The 23,221-nt window shown below is 44.6% G+C and overlaps 2 protein-coding genes across 2 annotated transcripts in view; both read right to left on the bottom strand.

Moving 5' to 3' along the window:
* Positions 1-7,489, bottom strand: part of ADAM19 (ADAM metallopeptidase domain 19) — a 36,443-nt gene extending 28,954 nt beyond the window's left edge. Inside the window, exons 1-3 of the mRNA XM_075102601.1 lie at positions 7,380-7,489; positions 7,083-7,168; positions 4,302-4,372 (exon numbers count right to left, since the gene is read on the bottom strand). Coding sequence (XP_074958702.1) covers positions 4,302-4,372; positions 7,083-7,168; positions 7,380-7,437 — 215 coding nt within the window. The 5' untranslated portion in view covers positions 7,438-7,489. The remainder of the gene's footprint in view (positions 1-4,301; positions 4,373-7,082; positions 7,169-7,379) is intronic.
* Positions 7,490-13,534: 6,045 nt separating this feature from the next.
* SOX30 (SRY-box transcription factor 30) lies at positions 13,535-23,023 on the bottom strand. The gene is given in 7 exon segments (XM_075102600.1): positions 13,535-14,919; positions 16,078-16,169; positions 16,907-17,399; positions 19,300-19,479; positions 20,820-21,059; positions 22,296-22,950; positions 22,952-23,023. Coding segments are annotated over 7 exon segments (2,106 nt in total). The 3' UTR covers positions 13,535-14,545.
* Between the last annotated feature and the right edge of the window lie 198 nt (positions 23,024-23,221).

Genomic DNA, 23,221 nt, shown 5'->3' with positions numbered 1-23,221 from the left:
AGATTTAAAGGGCTCCATTTCCTTGTCTCTTCCTCCCTGCCCCACACAGAGAAATCACTGAATATCTCAAGGGAATCAGGAGGCTGAAAAGCAGCTAGGGCTTTCCAGGTCCCAACCCTGTTTTTCTGATGACTCCAAGAGACAGTAGAGCAGGATAAACTCAATTTCCCTCCTTTACATAACCCTTACCCCCTCCCCATGCAGGAAGCCCATTAGACACCGATGATGTGTAGCCCATCAGTGGAATAATCTCATATATCCTTCCTGCTCCGAGGTGGGCAGCAACCTCCCTCACTCAGTTGGTAGAGGAGCCCCTGGAAATAAGCAAAAGCAGGAAACAGTGACATATGGATGTCTTATTGTATCACTGAGAGCATCGAGCAGGGCTGGAGTGCTCGCCACCTACCCAGGTGGGGCCGGAAGAGGGAAGAGTATAATTTCCAATCTATCAGATCCAGTTAACTAAAAATAACTATCTGGTTGCCCCCGAGGTCAGATCAGATGAGCTCTGGAATTTCTTTGCAGTGTCCTCAGCCAGTTGCTGCACATCTCCACTGGGGCTCTGCCACCAAGTGCCCTACAGGACTGTGGCTGCTGTGGGCAAGCAGCAGCCAAAATACACAGCTAAAACATGCAGCATGTGCCCCACACTGCCCGCAGGGTTCACCTTCGGGCAAGGACATCCCCTGGAGAAACCTCCACTACCCCTTACAGCAGAGGGCCTTTCCCAAGTCTGCTCTCCCCATGAGAGACACAAAGTGGAAAAGCAGAGGAAGGTAAGTCTTATTGATAGTTTTCCTGCACTCAGGTGAGAGGAGAGATTTCATGCAGTTTTCTGTTTTGCAAATAAGAGCTCTCCTGTCCACTAGAAAGAAAAGACTCATACCAAGCAGTGCTGTCACACACATTCAGAGCGTCTCAGCATCCCCTCCCTGCTTGGCTCAAAGCTGCTTTTTATTAAGAAATGCAAATGCCTTATAAAAGTCACTTTTCATCCAAGGTTTGCAACTCTCATTCTTCCGTTCCTAAGCCCCAGCCAAATTTAAAGCTGCTTTATAGGCATCTCTCCATGTATTTGTTATTTGTACAGATTTGAGCTTTCCAATCCTGCAGCTGCAGGACATGGTTTTGAGTCATTTAAAACACGCCTGAGTCGTTTGGGGGATATACTTTTATCATTATTCAGAAATGTGAACTAGTGTTGTGAACTCTGCTTGGAACTACAGTGTGGTTCCACCTTCTTGTCAAATGCCTGGACAGGAAATAATGCAATATTTTGTTAACAGCTAATGCAATAATTGTATTTGTAGAAATATGAAGTTCAAACTCGGATGTGTGCTGAGCTATTACAAAATACAGAGCTGTACACAGTTCTGAAGAAAGATACACAATAATTTCTGCAGTTTACCTCTGTGGATGAACACAATGTCCATTTCACATGGAATGTGAAATCTCAGGCTGGGTGTGAAAATTTCTTCCACATATTGAAAACAGCACACTTCTTTCAAAGCTAGTGAATCCCTGCTAAAGCTGTTAGGTTATGACTTTCCCCCCTGCCTCAAAGCAAGCTCATATTCTCATCAGCTTTGCCTCTCCCTAAGGAGTGGTGAATGTGTAACAAAGCTGCCTAATCCATGTTTCACTAGCTTGGGATATCTCCTTTCTACGTTTGGGAACCATTGGGTAAATCATATCCCAACCAGACCCTGCTGATATCAATCATTTCATGCTTTCTTTGAGCACCAGGAGGCTGGGACATGGTTATGAGAGGACAACAGGAGCCAGGCAGGTGTGTTCACACCCCTGTGCTGAGCCTGGGGACAGAGGGGGAGCAGAGCACCAGCCTTGGAAGCAAGGCTGGTTTCCAGAGGCTCCTCTAAACTGGATCAATTAAATGACCCAGAACTCTGGGGCTCATTTTAATTTAAAAAGCCCAGAATACATTCCTTAAAGCTGCAGTTCTGTTATACCTACTTTCAAGTGAACTCAAAACCAGGAACAGTCAGGTTTCAGACAGCTTTGAAGGGACACTTCCCACTTGAGGGATTTCAACTTCTCTCCTGCTGTCTGGGTGCCCAACAAACCCTCCGGGGAAAGAGTCCCTGATACTGCAACTACACAGTACCTCAAACCTCAGCTAGAACCTCAGAGTTCCCTGTAAGATAAGCAATAGCAGCAGTGAGCTCCTGGGTGCTGGGGAGCTCCTGGGCTGGAAAGCAGGAAGAAGGAGCCGGGCTGGACTCTACTCTACTGCACACTTTGACAAGGAGAAGCAATTTTCATTGACTTAGAAGCACTCTATGGATGCTGATAATTACAGCATCCACAGGGCTCCTAGGGATTTCATGTTTTTGTTTGCTTCATGATTTCTCTTCTGAGTGTCTCTAGACTACTTCTGCACCTTCACAAGTCTCTGAAAAGTGGTGGCTCTCCAGAGCATCTCATGTAATCAAGTTCAGATTTGCATTTTGGGATCGTGCCATCACCTTTCTTGGACAAGGACTTGAGGCCTGGTGAGACTCCCACGTGAAACACTGCTACCTACAAACCACTTGCATTTTCCACAGAAAACAAAAACAAAAAACTCCAAACCACTTGCTGTATTTCTCCAGTCTTAGTAAGGCGATTCACCCCACAGTGGAAGTGTGGGCCCACACTCTGTGTGTGTGCATACATCTCAATGAATGAAAATGCATTTCAGGAAATAAACACAATAGAATCTTCTATTATTGTAATTCTATTTACTAACACCAGTGATGACTTTGCCTGCACTGGAAATAGCACAGCACTGCTCCCACAAGGCACCTGGAGGTTACGTCATCACGCTTGGAGCACAAATAGATTAATTCAGCCAGCATCCGTGCATGCTCTTGCCAGCTTCTACTCTGCTAGAAATAAATCCACCTTTGCATAGTGATTGCAGAATATGCAAGACCTGTCAGTCCTTCCACCAGGAAGGAGACCCCCAGCAGCGTTAGCAGTTACGTTGCTTCCAGGTTCAGTTCAGAGACCAGCATTGCTGACCACTGTCATCAGCGACGGCTATTTTCCCTGCATTAGGCAGGAATGAGTTAACAGTGCCTGGTCTTTTCTACCACTTCTCTATTTTCCCAGCTGAGAGATGCCAAAACACACAGAATTTATAGCTGTGTCTGTTTAGTTCTACACAGGTGCATGACTGCCTAGAAAATGTGTCCAGCTTTTGCAGCACTGAAACTCCCAGTAGCTTATGTGGCCTATTACAGAAAACACCTCGCAGGATGTAATTGCCTTTCATCAGCCATGAGATTTCAGTCTTTACTGCAGACAGCGCCAAGAAAATTCTGGTTTGCTCCAAAATGCCCTGAATATCATTTAGGTTAATGCACTGCCATCAGAACTAATAAGATCTTCTGACACTTCACTTTCAGGAAGAAAGCTGAGCCCCCAAGCTCTGTGGTTGGGATGTCCATACAATACATTTAGAATGTAACCAGGGTCATTATTCCAAGGTTATTTTTCCTACTGATTCTAGTAGACAAACATTTAGTTGTGTTTCCATAGAAAAATCTTCAGACCCATTTAAAAATATTAAAAACACCAACAGTGCAAGTGGACTGCTTAGCAAAGACAAGCTTCTTGCAGCTAGATTTCCAGCTGCTGTTCCACCACTGGAAACTAATGTACTCACAGGGCAGAGAGCCTCTGGAGGAGCCTCTAGAGGAACATCCTTCTACTTACCTTAATCTCTTGCAGCTTCAGCTGAATTCAATACACGTCACGCCCTATAATATCACACAGCATTGCTGTATCACTCCTGAGATGAGCCTGCACTTCAGTCATTGCAAAAACATTTTTTCAGTCTAATTTAGCATGAAGGGCACTAATGGAATTGAAGCTGTCAGATCATTTCTCCTAGGGAGCGGAGCAGGACCTCTTCAGATCACAGCAAATGAAATCCTCATTAGAGTCACACTGACTCCAGAGCATTGAGCCATTTGGTAAATATGAAGTGCACTTCATATCAGCAACATTTTCCAGCTAATGTAGTAAGAATTATGATGGAAAAATAAGTTTACACACTGAGGGCCAGGTCACTGTCTGCTTTTTGCTGACAAAGCTCTATTACAGTCAGTGCTGTTTGGCGGATTAACATTAGTGGGAACTTGGACCTGGAATAACCTTGAAATCCAGAAAAGGACTTCCTTATCCTGTCTTTATCAAAACACTGTTGAAGTCAGCGGAAGTTTTCCTGTTGACTTCACTGTAAACCTTATTCATTATTTTAGTGACACCACAATGCAAGGAACAAAGACACTTACCCATTTCTCTCCAATTCCAAGATGAGCTCCTGGCCTTCTGCTTTTACCTTAACTTCAGCTCTGAATGGATGCTGCATGCAAAAGAGACAATGCTTGTTACTCATACATCATCATGATTATGGACACACACAGAAACACAAATTGTTCCCCTGGAAATTGCAGCTGACCTTAAACCACTCCTCGCCTTCCTCCTACCTTCAGACCTGGAGCGCAGGGGAAGGGAAGGCGCAATGGCTCCCAGCTCCAAGCACACTGCTGCATCCCCACGGCACAGCCATGCAGAGCTGGGGAGCAGTTCAGGCACGCTGGTGGGATGCCGTATCTGAGCTAGTGACCCTGCTGCCTCAGGAGGAATAATGGGCTCAGACGAGGCAAAAAGTCCTTCTGCTGGAGCACTTGCAGGTGCAGCTGGGTGGGAGGGGTGTGCTGCACCCCCTTCTCCTGTATGCTATGCTCAGGACCACATCACAGGACATCCCAGCTTGCCTCAGAGGTTTACAAGTCAAATACCTGAGCTAGTTAACCAAAGCTTCCTTTGTTGTAAGAGCAGAAAAAGACATTTTTAGGAGCCTATTTCAGGACAGGAAGAATCATGCATCTTCCAGAGACTTTCACATAGTTCCTTTACTTGCAGAAAATGTCAATAGAAGGCATGCAACAGCGTCCTTTAGACGTCTTTAGGCTCTACCCATTGTTCAGACAACATTTCACAGCTGCTCTTGTGCTAGTCCCAGGCTGCCAAGGGACTGAAACCATGACAGCAACTTTCTAGTGTGCTCAAGCAGAGGCACAGCCCTGGTTTGCAACCTGCCGACAGCTCTGAACGAGGACACAGCACAGCCGGCTCCCCGAGGCCTACTGGCGTTAAAAGAAAGGACCCTAATTTCTTAGTGCAATAGCAAACGCATACACTAAACCAAACATTAAAAAAAACCCCAAATCATTCAAGAGACTGAAAGTATAGGATATGCTTTCTAGAGGAGCAAGAAGGGCCGCTGGAGGTCTCCAGTTTTACCTCCCTCAAAGCAGGACCACTAGCTAAGGTCAGCTGGGGATTTTTGAGTCTGAGTGCTTTCTCAAAAAGGAAATGGATGAATAAACTCCCCAGAAGAGAAATAACCCATTTGGTAAGAACAGACTTCTCTGTTCAGCTGGAAGAAAAAAACCAAAACATAGAAACTGTTGAGGAGATTAACCCATAGTATTTTCTAATTCAGCGCTGAGGGGATTTTGCAGAACAGATCAGCTGAAAGCAAAATACAGCAAGCTGACTGAATAGGATGTTCTGATGAAAGACATGTCAGCACAGAGATATGCTCGCTTGCCACTTCATCAATTCCAAGCTCAGTTACAAACTTTCCCTTTCATCAGCTCCCTGCTCGTATTCTAGGTTCTGTTCATCTTCCCTTCAGTTTCCCAGACCACACAGATCGTGCAAAACAAGTCAATACATTTAGCGTATACAACAATGGCTAATTCCAAGGGGCTGAGTTTAGTTTACTGAATCGCAGGTGCTCAGTACTTCTCAGGGAAGGTCTCTTGTTTTGCTAACCAGCACATTAGGAGGTTGCCCTGCCCATACCTGGGTGGGGTCTGAGGGTCCCCATCATGATAAAAGTCTCTTCACAAAGGTTGTACAAACATCATTATTACTAATAATGCTTTCCCTTCTCCCTCAATAATCCCACTACTTCAGAGTCTGTCAATTGCTGTGTAACTGAAGTATCCCAGCTGTACCTAAGCTTTGCTAACACTGCTTTTAAAGCCAACAGGAACTTGCCTGAAACAAACCCTGAGAGCCAGCAAATTTGTGTAAGGCAAAATGCTGTCCAGATGTATTAGTATCGCTATCAATAACAGAGAGAAACAAAACTTCCAGGCAGCACTGCAAGAACATTTTAAAGAGAATTAAGATCATGAGAGAATCATTGTAGTTTTTTCCCCCCTAATATATCACAATAAGAAGTTTTATAAAGTCTCATCTTATGGGAAGGACATGAATCACAAAATAACACCACTTATGGTGAAACGCTATGGTTTTTCTTTGGTATAATGCTGCAGCTTCCCTTTTTCTCATTCACAATGTAAATAACACCATCTGGATTTTCCTTTGTCATTTGATTATGCAACCAATAAATTCTTAGTTGTGGCAAACGCTGGGAAGCCGATGTGCGGCTGATGTTTAAGTTTGGCACCTCAGCAGTTCTTGGAACAGCCACACGCTACTGACACACCACTTCATCGGCCCACATCAGAGAAGCAGGGGCGAGATCTGCACCCATACACACGGTGTCTAGGACACAGCTAGACACACCTGAGCTGCTGGTTGGCTTTTCTTAGTGAAGCACCCTCACAGCTGCGATTCATCTCCTCCTAAAGCAAATGCCTCTATTCTGCTGTTCCCTGGATGCCACAGGCTGTATTGCCTCGCTCCCCTTTTACAGACATATAGATGAGGTAGATTTGATCTAGGCTTTAAGGCATGACAGAGGGCAAACGATTACAAGCCTTTGCACCGGGTGAACGCCAGTCGCTGAGCCCGGCAGCTCACCCAGCCTTTCTCGGGATTTGCGGGAGCTGCAGCAGCCCCCCGCGCTGCACATGAGCTTCCCGGCTCAGCCCTGCAGCTCGTCCCAGAGCTCGGCTTAAATCAAAACGCACATAGCAAGGTCCTGCGCTAACCGCGACATCATTCCGCCCCCCCACCCCTCACCCCAGAAACGATGCAGGATTTTTTTTGTGTGAAAACCAAGCATAAAGGAAGCGCTGGGCGCGCCCTACCTTGGCGCTGCCGGGGCTCGCCGGGGCTGCCCAGCGCGGCTCCACCACCTCGGGCTGCGGCTCCGCGCCGGCGGCGGCCGCTCCAGCTGGGGAGACACGAGAGGAGCCGCTCACCAGCCGCCCGACCCACCCGCACCCGCGGCAGGTAACGAACGCGAAGCCGGGGCGGGAGAGGAGGGCTCTGCGCCGGCTGTAGGAGAAGCAGGAGGATTCCCCCCACACACTCACTCCCTCCCTCCCTCCCTCCCTGGGGGCTCATGCAGCCAGGGGCACTTGTGGGGGGCACCCCGCACTCACGGGCGGGCGGCAGCAGCAGCGAGAGGGCGATGCCGCAGAGCAGCCCCCGGCCCCGCATGGCTCCGGGCAGGAAACGGTGCTTCCCCCTCCACAGCCACACCGTATAAATGCGCCGGGGCTGGTTTCTCTCCTCCCACTGCCGATAAACCCCCCTAGCCTGGGTTGGGGGGGAGGTATGGGACTGTCTCCTCCTCTTCTTCCTCCACCTCACCCCGGGTGCAACAGGGGCTCTGCCTTGCGGCGTGGGGGTGTGGGGCTGGGCTGCGGTGTCCACTCGGCACCCTGGGGCAGGGGGAAGCTTCAGCGCCTCCCTGGGCACCCCCCTTCCCCATGCCCCCCAGCTCTTTTGCCAGCACGGAAATCCATAGTGCCTCAAAAGCTAGCACAGAGGAGAGACCTGGTGGAGGGAAGCAGCCAAATCATTGTCAAGAGGCTCCTATAGGAGCAGTGCTATGGCTTCAGTTGTGTATTTATTTATTTACTACATCTATATGTAATTCTATCAAACCCTTCATGGCTGAACCCATGTTTCCAGAGGCATCCTTCTGCTCCTGAGAAATGCATTGCCCTCGATGGCTGAAGGGATAGAGGGCTGAGACTTATTGTGCCCATAGGAAAGGGCAGAAGTGAAAAGATGTTTACTGCCTCTCTCCCCTTAAGGCAGATGGAGAAGCCTGGGCTGGGAAAGGGCTTGGAAGCATTCACAGCTCTCATTCCCTGTGTTGCCATCCAGGGAAGGGCACTCACTCCCATGAGGCTCCCAAAGGAGCATCCCTGTCTTCTCGTGCATCCTTCAGGTTGTGGTCCCATGCATCACCTCTTTGCTAGTCCTCTGCCCTTCAGGGCAATGAGCACCCAGAGGACTGAAGGTGAAGGGTCTGGAGAACAAGTCTGATGAGGAGCTGCTGAGGTAGCTGGGGATGTTTAGTCTGGAGAAGAGGAGGCTGAGGGGAGACCTTATCGCTCTCTACAACTACCTGAAAGGAGGTTGTAGTGAGGTGGGTGTTGGGCTCTTCTCCCAAGTTACAAGTGATAGGACAAGAGGAAATGGCCTCAAGTTGCATCAGGGGAGGTTTGGACTGGGTATTAGGAAACATTACTGAAAGAGTGGTCAGGCATTGGAACAGGCTGTCTGGAGAGGTGGTGGAGTCACCATCCCTGGAGGTGTTCAAAAAACATGTAGAGGTGGCACTTTAGGGCATGGTTTAGGAGGCATGGTGGTTTTAGGCTGATGGTTGGACTTGGTGATTGTAGAGGTCTTTTCCAGCCTTAATTATTCTATGACTGCCAGATGCAGTGCCTTACTGCTGGGTTAGCCAGTGTGGCTCGGGCTCACACCAGGAGAGGAGAGAGGAGAGGAGAGTTAGTGGGGCCATGCTGAGGTTACCACCCACAAACACCAGAGCTCCAGGCTGCAAGGCTGGATTGACATGCATTTTTAAGGGGTTGGCTCAGAGTGGTGAGGAAAGGCATTTCCTCTCAGTCATACTCTTCAGACAGCCATTGATCCACATCATCCGTACAACCCTTTCCATTCATCTCTATACTCAAAGTGCCTGTGTAGGTGAACCACCAGGAAACCAACTTAAGTAACGGGGAGAGTTTGTGCCTGGCTACGTTTCAGAGTGTATCAGCAAATCAGGCCGATAGGAAATTAGTACTTCATTTAGAATAAAGGCTTACTAGACAATAGCAGTGATTTTTTTCTCTTGTCCAGAGGTTTGTTTGTGCTATTGAAACCACTGAGCTCTCTTTTATGTAAGGTCTTTGCTGACTTCTGCCACTGTGCCCAGAGGAAATGTGATGGATTCCATTTGCAGATGCCATTTTGGTTTATGACTTTCATATATGTCCCCTCTCTCCCCAGCACTTCACACGATGAACTTTTGTGATCTTGTGAAGCTCACTTTATTCCTGATATCACTCTGTCAGAAGAAAGCTAGGCCATCTTGGGGACATCAAGAGGGAATCATCAGGATGAGCAGCCTATAAATGACCTTTTAGCTGACCCATAGACAAGTCACAAATTTTTGCCACACAACTAAATCGTGTTATTTCCCAGAGCAAAAATCCAGGGACCAGATTTCAGCTCATTTCTAATCATGTGGAGTATCTGGAAGGGAAGCCTTGATTTCTTTGTGAACTCTCACATTTATTTATAGCTGCCTGTAATATAGAAGAAAACAATGGCTCTACTGTTGATGCTTTTATTACAAATAAGTAAAAATGCAAGCCAAATTTAGACACAAATTTAGCTATTCTGCTTTCATCCCTACATAAAATTTCTGTCTACCCAAAGGAAAAAAAGAAAACTTTGATGAGGAACGTGTATATTTGCACTGAAAGTTTGTCACAAATCTTCCTAGTACAAGAAATCTTCCCAGGGCCTGCTCCATATATTTCTCTAAAAGAAGGTCAGCTCAAAAAAAGCATAAAATTGAAAAGAAGAAGCCTTAATTTAAGATTGTTAAAATACTTAGGCCAAAACCTATCTGCTTGTGATTGTTGTCAGCATTCAAGTATCATAAAAATAAAATACATTCAGTGGTTGCATTTGTTATATAGTGATATTTTTATCTTTGGATCTTGGTAATATGAGAACTGAGATCTTAATTCATAATCATCAGAAACTCCCTCTATAAAAATATAACCACAGATCGTGCAGTTGTTATATATAGTTTAATCTATATATATATATGATATATCACTTACATTACCGAGACATTGTTGCATGGAAAAAGTCAGGATATTCCAGCCTTATTAACTGAGCTCAGATGCTGTAATGCTACCTGCCTCTGGCACAGGATGAGTCAGATCCTGCCTGTACCCATCTCTTCAAAAAGCTCTTACCGAAGTCAATGGGACATTCTCCTGATTCACAGAGCAAGGCCAGGCTTTTGGTTATCTACAAATTGCACAGACTCAGACTAATTTCCTCCAGTATCCCAACTGCCTGATTAAAAGTATCAGCCAGGAATTTGAAAAGCTGTGCTCTGTTCCTTTATCTATGGCTTCCCTGTGATCAAGGGATGGACATAGCTATTAGCTGCAGCCTCCATGCAGCGCCCAGAGCAAGGGTCGGTCATACTGTCCTTCAGTAGGTTTGAAAAATAGGTGTTGCAGTTTCCCCAGGCCAAAGCTGAGGACAATGCCATCGCAGTGGGGTTTCTGCACTTACCTGACAGTTTGCAAGATGGTTTAACACTAATGTTGTTAGCTGGAAAGCAAAAGATGAAGAGGGTCCCATTATGTTCATAGTAAATTAGGAGTTAGCCACCTAGAAGGAAATACACCTACAGAGGAGAACGCCTGTTAAAGAAACAGGCTTATGTGGAGGATGACTTGGACATGGGTCAGACTAAAAGCTCAGTAATGTTTCATTGGAACTCTCTCTTCAGCAACAGGAAAGGCTGTGGAACGAACTGCTCTGAAAAGACTCCCGCTGACATTGGAGAAAACGTTACCAGGAATCAAAGTCTTAGGAGGAGAAGGTAGAAGACTTTTTGTCCTGCCTAACCTCTGTGTTTCAGACACTTGCACTAATGAAAAATTTTGAGTCTTTGGCTGACTTGAGTGGAATGTGAAATCTTCCGTTTTTCAGAACATTTTTCTCATTTTAGATCACTTGAAATGATCAAAGGAGGAAGGCTGTGAACCCATGAAAGGGACTGGTGGTTTAACATGAGAACTTCATTATTCCAATCCTTAACAGTTGAGAACAGCTTTGGCTGACCCAGAATCTTCTGTTTAGCTTTGGTTTCCCACCACCCATGTAGGACAGCGGGAATACTTGGAAAAGCCCTGGAGCAGCTGCCCTGCCAAAGAGGGAGAAGTGCTGTAAGATGATCAGGTACTAGGCAAGGGCTTGTCCCGATGTGCTGTTAGTAAAATAATATCAAAGCACTCTCTGTGCTTTTTTTTAAAGGGTGGGTCACTGCTGCTACTTTTGCTTCATTCCTACATATATGTGAACTTCATGGTCAAAGACTGTATATGCAGACACGTCACATCTTTTTAACCGTATTTGTACACGTAAAGCACCCTAGTGCTCCCCACGCTGCCTGCAAACTTCTCTGACATAATAGTGATTATACTGAAAGAATTTATCCCCATAGAGTAGGGGAACAGGTATAACGGCACAAGGCTTTTAAAAACATCCAATCTGTAAAACTATCCAGTAACTTTGGAGAAGAGACTCATCTCTGCAAATTATCTGGATAGCCACAGGTAGCGCTGCAGCAGGGAGCACTACTAAATGATGTCTTTAGGCTCTTATGGCAGCAGGAGGAAAATAAACTTTGTTTGGAAAATCTGCATCTGATTTGTTTTTCAAGCTGAGAAGCATGCAAGGTGATTTTAAGTTTAGATTAAGGTAAACAGCAGAGAAAGAAGGGAAAAAAAATCTTATATGAGAATAGAATATGTCTCTCGTGTCAAGCACCCTCTGCCCTGCCATGAAGCAGGCTTGCAGGACGGCACACGCTCGCTGCAAGACTGGCCTTGCCTATGACCTGCTTCACACGTTGCAAGAGGACAAATAACAGCACAGATACTTGGCGCTTCAGGAATCTGCATTTAGGAGATGAGTTCGAAGTGCTGAAAATGACCTAGAAAAGGGAGCTAAAAACCTCTTCTGTCACAAGAGAATTCCCTCATGAGAGGCTGCCAGAGCATGCTAAGGAATGATTCAGAGGAAGCTAGGTTTGGATGGTTTTTTTTGTATAATTTTCACTTCTGTTGTAGACAAGACACAACAGTCTTCAAGAGGGCTCAGCTGAGGGCTGGGACCAATGCCGTAGACCTGCAGATGCAGATCCCATATGACTGATTCAGGACTTCAGCTTTCGCTGGAAGGGCAGGAGGGATCAGCCCTACATTTTGTTTCACGTAGATATATCCAGGATGTGTTAACGCTCAGTCTTCTCTTCTTCTGGCTTTTGTGGTATTGAACAGGGCAGATTTCTGCTGAGGGTATAACACTGTGTTGTCCTCACCGAACAGCAAAGGTCCCATTAGCAGACAGATGCTGCGCAGCAAACGCTGAATCCCTCAACCCGCGGAAGCTTGCTCGGAGCTACCAGCACCAGGCTCACAACTGGCACAGGGGACAACCGAGCAGCTCTGAGGCACCCCCCTTCAAACAGTGCAGGACAACCCCATATAGGAGGAAGTAAATTTGTGTTATCCATGGCAAGCAACCATTCTAGATTCTGGTGCACTGTAGTAGGTCTTACACCCTACTCCATAGTGTATGAAAAGAAAAATGGGAGAAGAGGAAAGTTAGATCTAGAGAATAATCCCACAAACAGCTGTTTTATACCCCGAAACATACTTGTGTAGGAATTACTACATTTGCCCACATGCATTCCTGCAGGCCAGATCAGCTTTCAGTGAGAAGATAATTTAGAAACGAACAGGCGTTTTCTACTATTTATAAGACTTCCCTCTTCATGATTCATCTGCATTGCAGATGCAGTGGGAACAGGGGGCTGCTTACAACACAGTTGCAATGTGTAGAGTAGGCAGGATTTACTCATGCTTTTGTGTTCTTTACCTACAAAATGCAGTAGTTCTCAAATGAGGTTTTGATCTTGGACTTGGAAAATGCAGTTATGGCCCACAGAAGCAGAAAAGTATGAAAATGTTGATGTAAGACTGAAAACCAAAAACGCAAAGAGCCCAGAGGATATCTACTCTACACTGACTTAGGACTAGCTTTTGAGGCATATCAAAACTTCATTTGTACCTGCCTTTATCAATAATGCAGGCTCAATGAATATAGGGGGCCTAAGACTCAGGCTCAACAGGATGCTCAGGGTCCAACAGATCCCGTGCGATAACCCATAAAATACAGGATGTCCTATATGAGATGGTCAACCTAGTTTCCTCTGAATTATTCCTTGGCATCCTCCAGCAGCCCAGTATGGATGGACTTCTCCATCCATGGCTTTTAGCTCTTCCCACATTTCTGTGGTACCTGGATTTACATAATTATAAACATACACACACACGTACACTAGTATTAGTAGTCCAAATTGTCTGAAAAAGTGACTTCAGCTCATTATTCTAGTCATGTGCAGCTTACCTGCACAATAAGCCTGTGAGTTACATGAATTACAATTTCCCTGTCCCCACTCAGTTCAATGTCCATGGATTAAAATGAAGCACTAGGGAGATATTGTTCAAGTGAGTTTATTGAAATCCAACAACAGCAAAATAACAGGATTCCCAGAAGAAAATGACCCTCTATTCCACAACATGGGAGAAAATAAAAAAGGAAGTTAGTAACATAAATTACAAATTTTGGCCAAAAACTTTTGAAATTCGTTACTCTCTGAGTTCAGCACAGATACTCTCTCTATTAAAAGCCTTTGATATTCTTCAGAGAATTTGGTATTTTCTGGAGAATTCTTTACAGTACTAACTGCACTCAGGGATCAAGTCACAGCCCACCGGTGTAAGTCACAGGGCCAGATCCCACCCATTTTCCTCTCTCTGGGTGCCGCCATGCCTCACCATATCTTCTGGCCAATCCAATTTGTATTAATGGAGCTGGTTGCAGACCAAGGTATTACAGAAACTGATGTAAATTTTCAGTGTGTTATATAGTAGTTGTACCACAAATACAGATTACAGTTGAAAATTAACCAAATTAAGCTTAAAACTGTTTCGTCAATGAAAAAAGTATAAAGCACTGCAGAATCATTCTTGACTTCACTCTCCAGGACTTATAGTATTTTACTGCAGCAAGAATTATATTAAGGTCATAAACCAAAATTATTTCACTTGCTAAAACTCCTAAAGTAATACCTACAAAACTATGGCAAATACCATCAAAACACCTATTTTGATATTAGAAGGATGTGCTTAAACACACCTCTCCTCAGGAAAGCACAGAGCTGAATTCCTGTGTAAGTACTTTCCTGAGGCGGAGCCCAAACAATGCCCTGATGAAGCAGGTGAAACTTCAGAGGCTTTTGAGCCTCCCAGAACTGTATGTGATCTCTCAAAATACAAACAGATCATCAGACTCTTCAAAATGACCTGTACAGCTCACTCAAGCTACATGGGTTTTCTACTGAACACACTGACTGTAAAGACAGTGTTGAGGAAAACGTTTATTTCCCATTCTATAATATTTTCTGGATTATAATTTGCTTTAAAAATTACAATTCTCGCAACAACTTCACTTCGTCTTCCTCGTCACTGTCAGTTACATTGATAAGGTGGATGCTGGAGGGAGTAGATGAGGTGACTGACAAAACCTCTTCCAATGCTCCAACATCCAGCTGAGGTAGGGGGCTTAAATACCGCTCCTCATTGCAACTGTTTTGACAGGACACTACTTCAAGGGTCTCACAGCTGCGGTGGTCCTCACGTATACTTCCTTCTGGGTATTCTTTGGAAGTATAGTCTCCGTCCAGAGCTGAAAACACCACCTCCTGTCTTTGGTACGTGTCTTCATAAAAGCCAAGGCATTCAGGTACTGAGCTGGAGAAATTCGCACAGGCAAATGGAGGTCGGCTGAACGGGCATGTGCTGCAATGAAAGAGACTGAAAGTTGGCTTTCAGAAATAGAGATTGCCTGGACTTCCATTCAGCTAAGAAAAACAGAATGACGCTGATGTTCCATGCTAGTCAGTTTATCCTGTTGAAATACTCAAAGCGCGCATATTTTAAAACTATGCCTAATTTAAACACTGGGGCCATAACAGGAGTCATGCACAGATTCTGTATCTGTGCATATGCACCTCTTCATGCCAGATATATGCATGAATTTGCTCTGAAAACAAACACAAACCCCATTGTGTGTATCAATGAAATAATATAATGGATAAACCAGCATCTGATACGCCTGCAGTATGTTAAGCAACATACTCAGAATAGTAAAACAAAGCATCAAAAGTCAGTTTGTGCTATTTCTGTATATCAAGATTAGTGACAGAGATGGGGTAAAACACTCTTATTTATTCTTTGAGTGAACTCTAGCATTTATGATGTCATTAAAAAGAGGGACTGACACAGAATCCTTGTGCTCAATATCTGCTGGTCAATGTTACTATTTAAAGAATGTACAGTGATAAATTTTTAAAAAGCAACCACATGGTAGATTGCAGGAAGTTACTATGTCGAATGTAACTGTACTCCTCTGGTGTCAGAATCACATTCTGATGCCGAATGACATGCGTATTGTAATTTACACAATGTTACAGAAATTCACTACATTGTTAAGAAAATGAAGTATGTGAAGAAGTAATAGAGCTCTACAGTGCAGACAATATAAAGATGTCGGTGCAATGTCTATTGATGTTTCAAGGAGACTATTCATCTTTCCAATCTAATATTTAAATTTTTAGTGCATAAATCTGCATACATACATTTGCGCTGTCAGTGCTACTCAGAAGTTATGATTCTTGAACGCAAGAAATAAGTTTATAGGAATGTGAACCTTATAAGTCATTGTATTAGAATGATCCTGGCATTAGCAAAGTTGGCAGCCTTCAGAACTCCATTAACGTGTGAACTCAGAACAGTCTTTTACAGTACAAGAACACTCCTCTCCCTCAGAGGCCTCATGAAACTATGCAATTTCAGAGACCAAGGGCTAAGGAAAGTTCATCTTAGTAATTTTGGGAATATGTGCCCTGTATTTCTTTAAAGGATCTCAAAAATAGAAATATCTTGTCTTGCACTTATGAGCTCATTAAGTTCTTTTGAGTTTGATGGATCATCATCAGCCCTAATTTATGACCAGGTAGTGTTATTGCCATAGGAACATATTGGTTGTTGCTATTAGTAGGAATGAGCAGTGTATAAACGGGCAGAATTTAAGCCTAATAGTCATAATAATTTTTATGTTTGATATTGCACAGTCATGAAAGAAAAATGATGCCTGACAAAGAATAAGCATCAGTAGGCCACCAGACTTCTTGCATTTGAGCAGCACAGCTGCTGCTGGGAGGGCACTGGTGCTTTCTGTGCATGCTTAGCTTAGGAAATACACATGGGATATTACATGTGTTAGCTTGCAAATTCTTTGATTAGGTGATCTCTGATTGACTGCCCAGAGACTGCAAAGGAAAAACTAGGAATTACAACTTAAATAATAATTCTGAAGACATTCCCACTAGGCTGGATTTCAGAAATGTTGGTAGTTATGACAGTACCCAGGAGACATCTCACACACCTACTTTAATTCATCCCGATCATTTTCAAAATATATTTACACTATCTGTACCTAATGCTTTTCCATAGAAATCAACTGCACTTAGATGCATAAAGAGGAGAGACAATAATTCTATTTACTGTGGGCTTGGGAATGTCAATTACTGCAATAGTACTATGGAGCCTTCAATAACTGCGCATGTATTACAAGCAGCCTCAGGCCAGCAGGTCCCCACACACAGGAGCTATAGGAAGGTAAAAGCACCTTTATTCTTAAGGCTCCACCTTCTTTCTCTAAGTCAAAAGACTTTCTGCCTTTTAGGAATTTTTCTTACTTGTATTAAAATGAAGGGTTTCATTACCTTGAAGGGAAATAGTGAGGTCCAGGTACAAAGTAAGGGTGGTGAAATGAAAACCGAGGAGGTACTCCAAACAGACTGGCTGGCTGACCCATGGGAGGAGACTCATAGACATGTGAGTGAAGAAAGGGGGTAGCTTGGGGAAGAGGTACACCTCTAGGAAAAACAGAAACCCCTGGGTACTCCTTTGGGAGCTCACTACTAGAGACAGAAAATCTGCCATTAGTGGTGGTTATGTTACTTGGGTTTCTGCTGAAGCTCTCAATGAAAACCGGTGTAGGTCTCTTCAGAGAGAAACTGAGCCCAGATGATACATCAAGAGCTTCTGTCTGAGCAGGGTCAGCAAAATGCTGTGGTGAAATTATAGGGTGCAGGGGCAGGGTTGGAGCTGGAACAGCCACTGATGCGGTGCTTGCACTAGTAGTCTGGAAAAGAGTAATTGGACCAGCATGTTGAATGGAAGAAGCCGGCAGACGGATGGCAGAAGGAGATCCACCTTTAGGAAACAGAACAGTTATTTATCAGACATGAGTAGAGGAAGAGATTTCATAACAGCAGCACAGCAAACCAGTGCCAGAGCCAGAACCATTTTCCCTGAAAACACTTTCTAGCATTACTTCCCTGCAGCTTAGTCATACACCACTTGTGTTCTGACAGATGGATTTGGACCCCACACATTCAAGCTTCCTTCTGCAGAAACCCAAGGGTGAAAGAAGGAACTGGCTAGTGAGTGCTGAGGCTGTGAGGCTGATGAGGGCTGTCTTATCCTGATATGGCCACAGAATGGGGTTGGAGCTCAGAAGACCTCCCAAATCTACTAGCTGAGTTGGAGTGAGACAAATTCTTAACAAATCTGTGTGGTGCCAAAGCAGCAGGAAGGAGCAGAAGCAACGGTTAAAACACTGTGCTCTGGGATATGTTTTCTAAATTGTTTCACCAATGAATGTACCCACCAGACAATTTCACTTTGAAATAGTTTGCAGAACACACACTTGCATGTACGCTTTCAAATCACACCTCATGTCAACAGAGCTGCCTTTATACAGAAAGATTTCAAAACACATTGCATAAGTATTTTCAAACCCCACTACCTAGGCTAAGAGTCTAAATTCTGAGGCAACAGGACTTAAATGTGTCCATATTTTTATGGTTTGTATTTAAGAATCATTTCAACCACAATGGGATAGTAAACTCTGGAATAAAACATAGTAGCATCTGAGGACAACATAACAAAATAAAATGTACGAGGGTAAGAAAACAAAGAATACTTTATTCAGTCAAATTTGCAGAAGAATTTGAGAAAGGATCACATCACTAACTCAGAACTTCACCAGAACAAAGCTGGGTGTTCTCTTTTACATCTCCAAATATCACCGCACAGCATATAACAGGCATTTCACTTTCTTGTCTCATTATAAAGAGAACAGCCCTTGTCAGTACACTCAAAGAGAAAAGTGCCATTGCCAGGATCTAAGCTATTTGTTGCTGAAATCCACTATCCATGCACTGACAGAACCAGAGCTCCTTCACTACAAAATATGCAGGTCAGCTATTATACTTGACTGTGGGCTCTCATCCTACACCCTATTTCACTGCCCGTATTGACTTCTTACAAAAAGGAGGGTACTTCCAGGTTAGGTGCAACTTTTTAGTCCACTCCTCTGTAACTATATTTTAGTTTGCAAAAACAAAAAGTTTGAGCTATGTATGCTCAAACTGTGGGCATGTGCAAGTTCACAACAACTACATATAGAACTATTCCAGGTGTGCATAGATACCCAAGTAACTGTTCAAGGAAAATGTGCAAAGGAAAAACTTTTTCAGATTTAGTGACTGCTTTAATCTTGCAGCACACACCTTGCTAAACACCCTAATAACTTTCTTCTTTATTACCTTGTTGACAATTCTGTTGGCTGTCTCTTCTAAGCAGCCCAAGGTGCTAAGCATTTGCTCTAGAGCAATGGTGCCCTCAGTACCAAGGTGCACTAACATCAGGGTGCAGGTGCCATGGACTAAGCTAAAGAGCTTTTTCAGGCTCGGTGGGGCATGGTTGAGCACACAGTCACGGCTGGTGAGGTAAGATGTATGTGAGGTGGAGACAGAACAAGAAAAATTAATAGCTGTAGTGTAACAGGAAGAAGTGTTGAATAATAAAGATCCAAAAAGACCAAGAGGTAGCAGGAGGTAACCAGGAGCTGCAAAGAATTTCAGAGGCTGAGGAAACAGTAGGTAGAGACTAAGAGGCAGAGGTGCAGTGCAGAGGAGGACTGACAGATACAGGGGTGTCAAGAAAGACTGAGAAATTGTTTTAACTATATCTACACTACCATATGTATAACTTTTACTACAACAGGTAAATTCTGTATTTTTAAAATAATTCACTACTGAAAACTCACAGACTGGATGTCCAATGCTGTTCTTAACATTGGGGATGACAACAGAGTAAGCAGGTGACTGGAAGGGACAAATGCCAGCTGGATTTGTAGCAATGATACTCTGAGAAGCGCTGGAAAACACAGCAGAGACAGGCAGTGGAAAACGCTTCCTTTTGCCTTGTCGTGGCTGATAAACCCAACCTGTCAGAGATGAAAAAGCATGCAGACATCCAATCTCTGGGATGCTCTCATTCCTTATGTGAAGCTATGATATTTGTAATTCTGAACTATCTAAAAAAAAAGAGTCCAAAACCTGCTCCTATAGTCAATGGTAATACTCCATTTGTTTCCGTGAGCTAGCAAATCGGGCATTTTATGAGAGGTGGAAATAAAATAGACATATTTAGGCATTTGTTTTGTGTTACTAAGTAGTAACTGTTAAGACAAAAATACAGAACAGTGGGGAGTGACATGGCACAGCTGAGGAAAGCATGACACTGTACCATGGCTTTCAGTGTGGAAGAAAACCATGACTGTATTCAAAATGTGGATCTTTCCAGATCACTTCCTTAACCCCTTACATCTCACATATACCAGCAGGTTACAAGAGACAATGGAAAATAAAATGAGTCTAGGAATCCTGTATAGATTTTGGAGGAGTACGTTTGCCTTTGACTTAAAACATTAACCAAACACTAACAGATGTATAAATGTATTTTGAATTTACACTAGGCAGCTTGGTTTCTTACATAGGTAACTCTTAATGCAACTTTAAAGAAGCCTTTTTTTTCTTTTCTTTTTGGAGGGGTGCAAAGAGAGAGGGAGGGTGCTGCTCTTATCTTTTACTTTTTATGACAAATTAGTCAGATCTTGTCTCCCAGGATTAGCCATAATCATAAACTAGCAGGATTACGACAACAGAGAAAGGATCGCACCACCTGGGATCTCAACAGCTTTTTAAAAGAGTGTTCAAAGTACTTATGCTCTGTTTCATTGAACTGCAGTGTTATGGAGAAATGAATTTGTTAAGGGCACAAACTTTTAGTCCTTTTGACAAAAGGCTGAGAAATAACATCTTCCACCCTGTTATTTGGGAATCCCAAGTCTACACGTTGCAGAATCCTACAGAATATAATGCCATTTGTGCTTCCTGTGGCACTTCCCTTTCCTGCTTTTAAGGAATGGATGCATGTGTCACCACAGGCCACCTGAGCAGCTCTTTCTGGAGCATATAAAATGAGGCAGCAGGCCATGTTCACAGTAAACTCACGATCCAGCCATTAGACTACTAAAGCATTCAGAATAGCTGCTGTAGCCGTAGTGGTCTAAGACCATGACAAATATTAGAGGCTATAAAGGGTGGAACATCATTTTGGATGCTTAAAAAAATTCGTATGCTTTCAGGCACTAGAAAGCTGACAGAAGGACTGCGTGCTTGAAATTTTTCTAACATTTTTCTAATTCTACTACTTGCTCTGAAAAGCATTTTTCAAAAAAATCTTGCACTTCTAAAGCATTCAGGTAAATAAATACATGTTTACCAGGAAATTCCTCTCTGTGCCTTCGTTTTATTTTCTGAGCTTCATCATAATAGGGCTGCTTCTGCTCTTCAGTCAGTTTGCTCCACTCCAATCCAAGCTGAACACTGATTTCTGCATTATTGGCAGCTGGGTTAGCTTTTGCTAGGGCAGGCCGATGAATCCTAGCCCACACCATAAATGCGTTCATTGGACGCTTTACATGGCCACTTTTGTCCTTGCTAAATGGAGTATCTGGCATACCTACACAACAAAATGAGGAAATATGATCATCTTCCAGGCAATATATGCAGGTTACATTCAATAGTACATCAGAGGATATTTGGCAACAGTCAACAGAATCACTAGAGCTATGGAACACATGAAACTCGGTGCACATTTGGAGAGCAGTTCCCAGAAAAATAACTAAGGCTAAGGGAGTATCCTCCACTAACCTTCACTGAACCACTGTGTAAGGAATCATTTACCCGGCTTTTGTTACATATTCTTTAAAAAAAAACAAACAAAACAAAAGACAAAAAGAACACCCCAAAATATGGTACTGCTAAAACTGGTTGGGATTTCATTTGGTTAGATTTTTTCCTTATAAATTTATAAACTTACGAATTCATAAACTAAACATTGTTTAGCATAGGCCATGTCACTGCAAATCTGTCATCGCCACCAGAACTAAGTATCCAAAGCCCTAATGATGCAGGGACCAGATCTAATGGTGGTGGGGCCATTCAGTCCCACACCTTCTCAGCCAAGGTCGTTGCTGTTCTGGGTTTCTGCTTGTTTGTTTGGGTTTTTTTTTCCCCTCTCTTTCTCAGATTTGGGCACTCATACTGTCAGAGAAACCTGTATTACCAAATGACTGTTACATGGCACCCAGCTTTGGTTCTCTGTAAACACAGACTGCATTTAAACTGAGCTGGTGACATGAAGAACCCCCAGACCCCTCCTGATCCCTGAGCAAGCAATTTCCTCTCTGAAAAAAGTTTAGAAATAGAGTCTTTCACATTATCAGTAAAGGGCAAAAGTCTTCTAGTCTTTAAGTCCTCACTTTAAGTCATTAATTTTGAAAGCCTAGATATCTCTCAAAAAAAGGTAAGCTTCTAATCCAGATGTTTCACCATGCTCCTCATTTAATGTGTCCAAATTTTCTTAGAGAGGTGTATGAATGCCTCATAGTTTTAAAACTCAGACTCCTGGTCTTAGACTTACAGTCACAACGCAGTGCAATTCTGAACACTGCTATAAGGGGTTTAACGTAGGCAGGGAGCAAGTGGACAGAACTGTATTGATTTTAATAAACGACTATAGAACTCTGTGCCTCCATACGTTTACATCTCATGCTTGAAGGAGAGTTGTACAAACTCCAGTCCATCCACAGGGATGGTTCTCCAACACACCCTTTCCACTTGTGTTCTCCTGTCTGATAACCTGTCAGCTGTGTGGCACTTACTGACCCCTTCCAAGCTCTCTTAACATTAATACCTGAATCAGAAGGCAGTACTGTGAGGGGGACATTTTTTGTTTCAATTTTTACTGAAGGCTCAAGTAAAGACTGCATTTTAAGCGGCACTGGTTTCACTGGCACATTAGTGACATGGATCAGCTCTGGTGGCAGAGGGCCTTGGATCTGTATGCGGGTCCCCGGAGGTAAGGGGTGAAACACAACTGGGATCTTCAGATCTTCGGGGAGGATCCCAAACCCCTCACACAGCTGCACCTTGCGGTCATTGGTGCTAGCGTGGGCAGGCCCGCCCAGGGAGCCAGCCGGGGCGTTGCTCGTCTCCATGTTCACCCTGCAGGCCTCAAAGGCCGCGTCAGGCGGCTCCGCTTTGACAGCAGCTGCTCTCCAGGGCTCCTTCCCGGCCCCCCTCTTCTCCAGCACCTTCACCCCGCTCTGGCTTTCTCCGTAGCTCTTTCCATGGTCCCTTTCTTTCTTGATGGCTCCGCGGGCCTCCTCCACACCCCCCCACGGAGCTAAGGAGCACCCGAAGTGCGCCCCCGGCTCTCCGCTGTCCCCGCGGCAACTCGGGGCATCCCCCTCCTCCGCCTCGGGCTCCTCCACTTTGATGTGCAGCAGCCCGAGGGGGCCCTTGGCCAACCCCGGTGGGGCTGGGGGCGGCGGCGGGGGGGGGGGGGCGGCGGCGGGGTCCTGGGGGCGGCTGGGGAGGAGCCCCGGGACGGAGGGGTCGCTCCCTCGCCCCCCGCTCCATCCCGCCGCCGGCCGTTCCTTCGCCGACTGCGACCGTTACGCCAGCGCTCGCCGCGCTCTCGCGCCGCCGCCGCCAGCCAATGGGCGCGCGTCGATCCCGCCTTCTGCCCCCGCCACGCGACGAGGTCGCCATGGAGACCGTCGCCTCTTTCGCCGCGCACCGCCCACCCGCCGCCAGGGCCCCGTTGAAACCATAGAG

This window comes from Phalacrocorax aristotelis, chromosome 8 (genome assembly GCF_949628215.1).
Source record: "Phalacrocorax aristotelis chromosome 8, bGulAri2.1, whole genome shotgun sequence".
In the NCBI taxonomy this organism is placed as follows: Eukaryota; Metazoa; Chordata; class Aves; order Suliformes; family Phalacrocoracidae; genus Phalacrocorax; species Phalacrocorax aristotelis.
The sequence above is the reverse complement of the archived record's forward strand: the minus strand, read 5'-3'. Positions and strand labels throughout refer to the sequence as shown.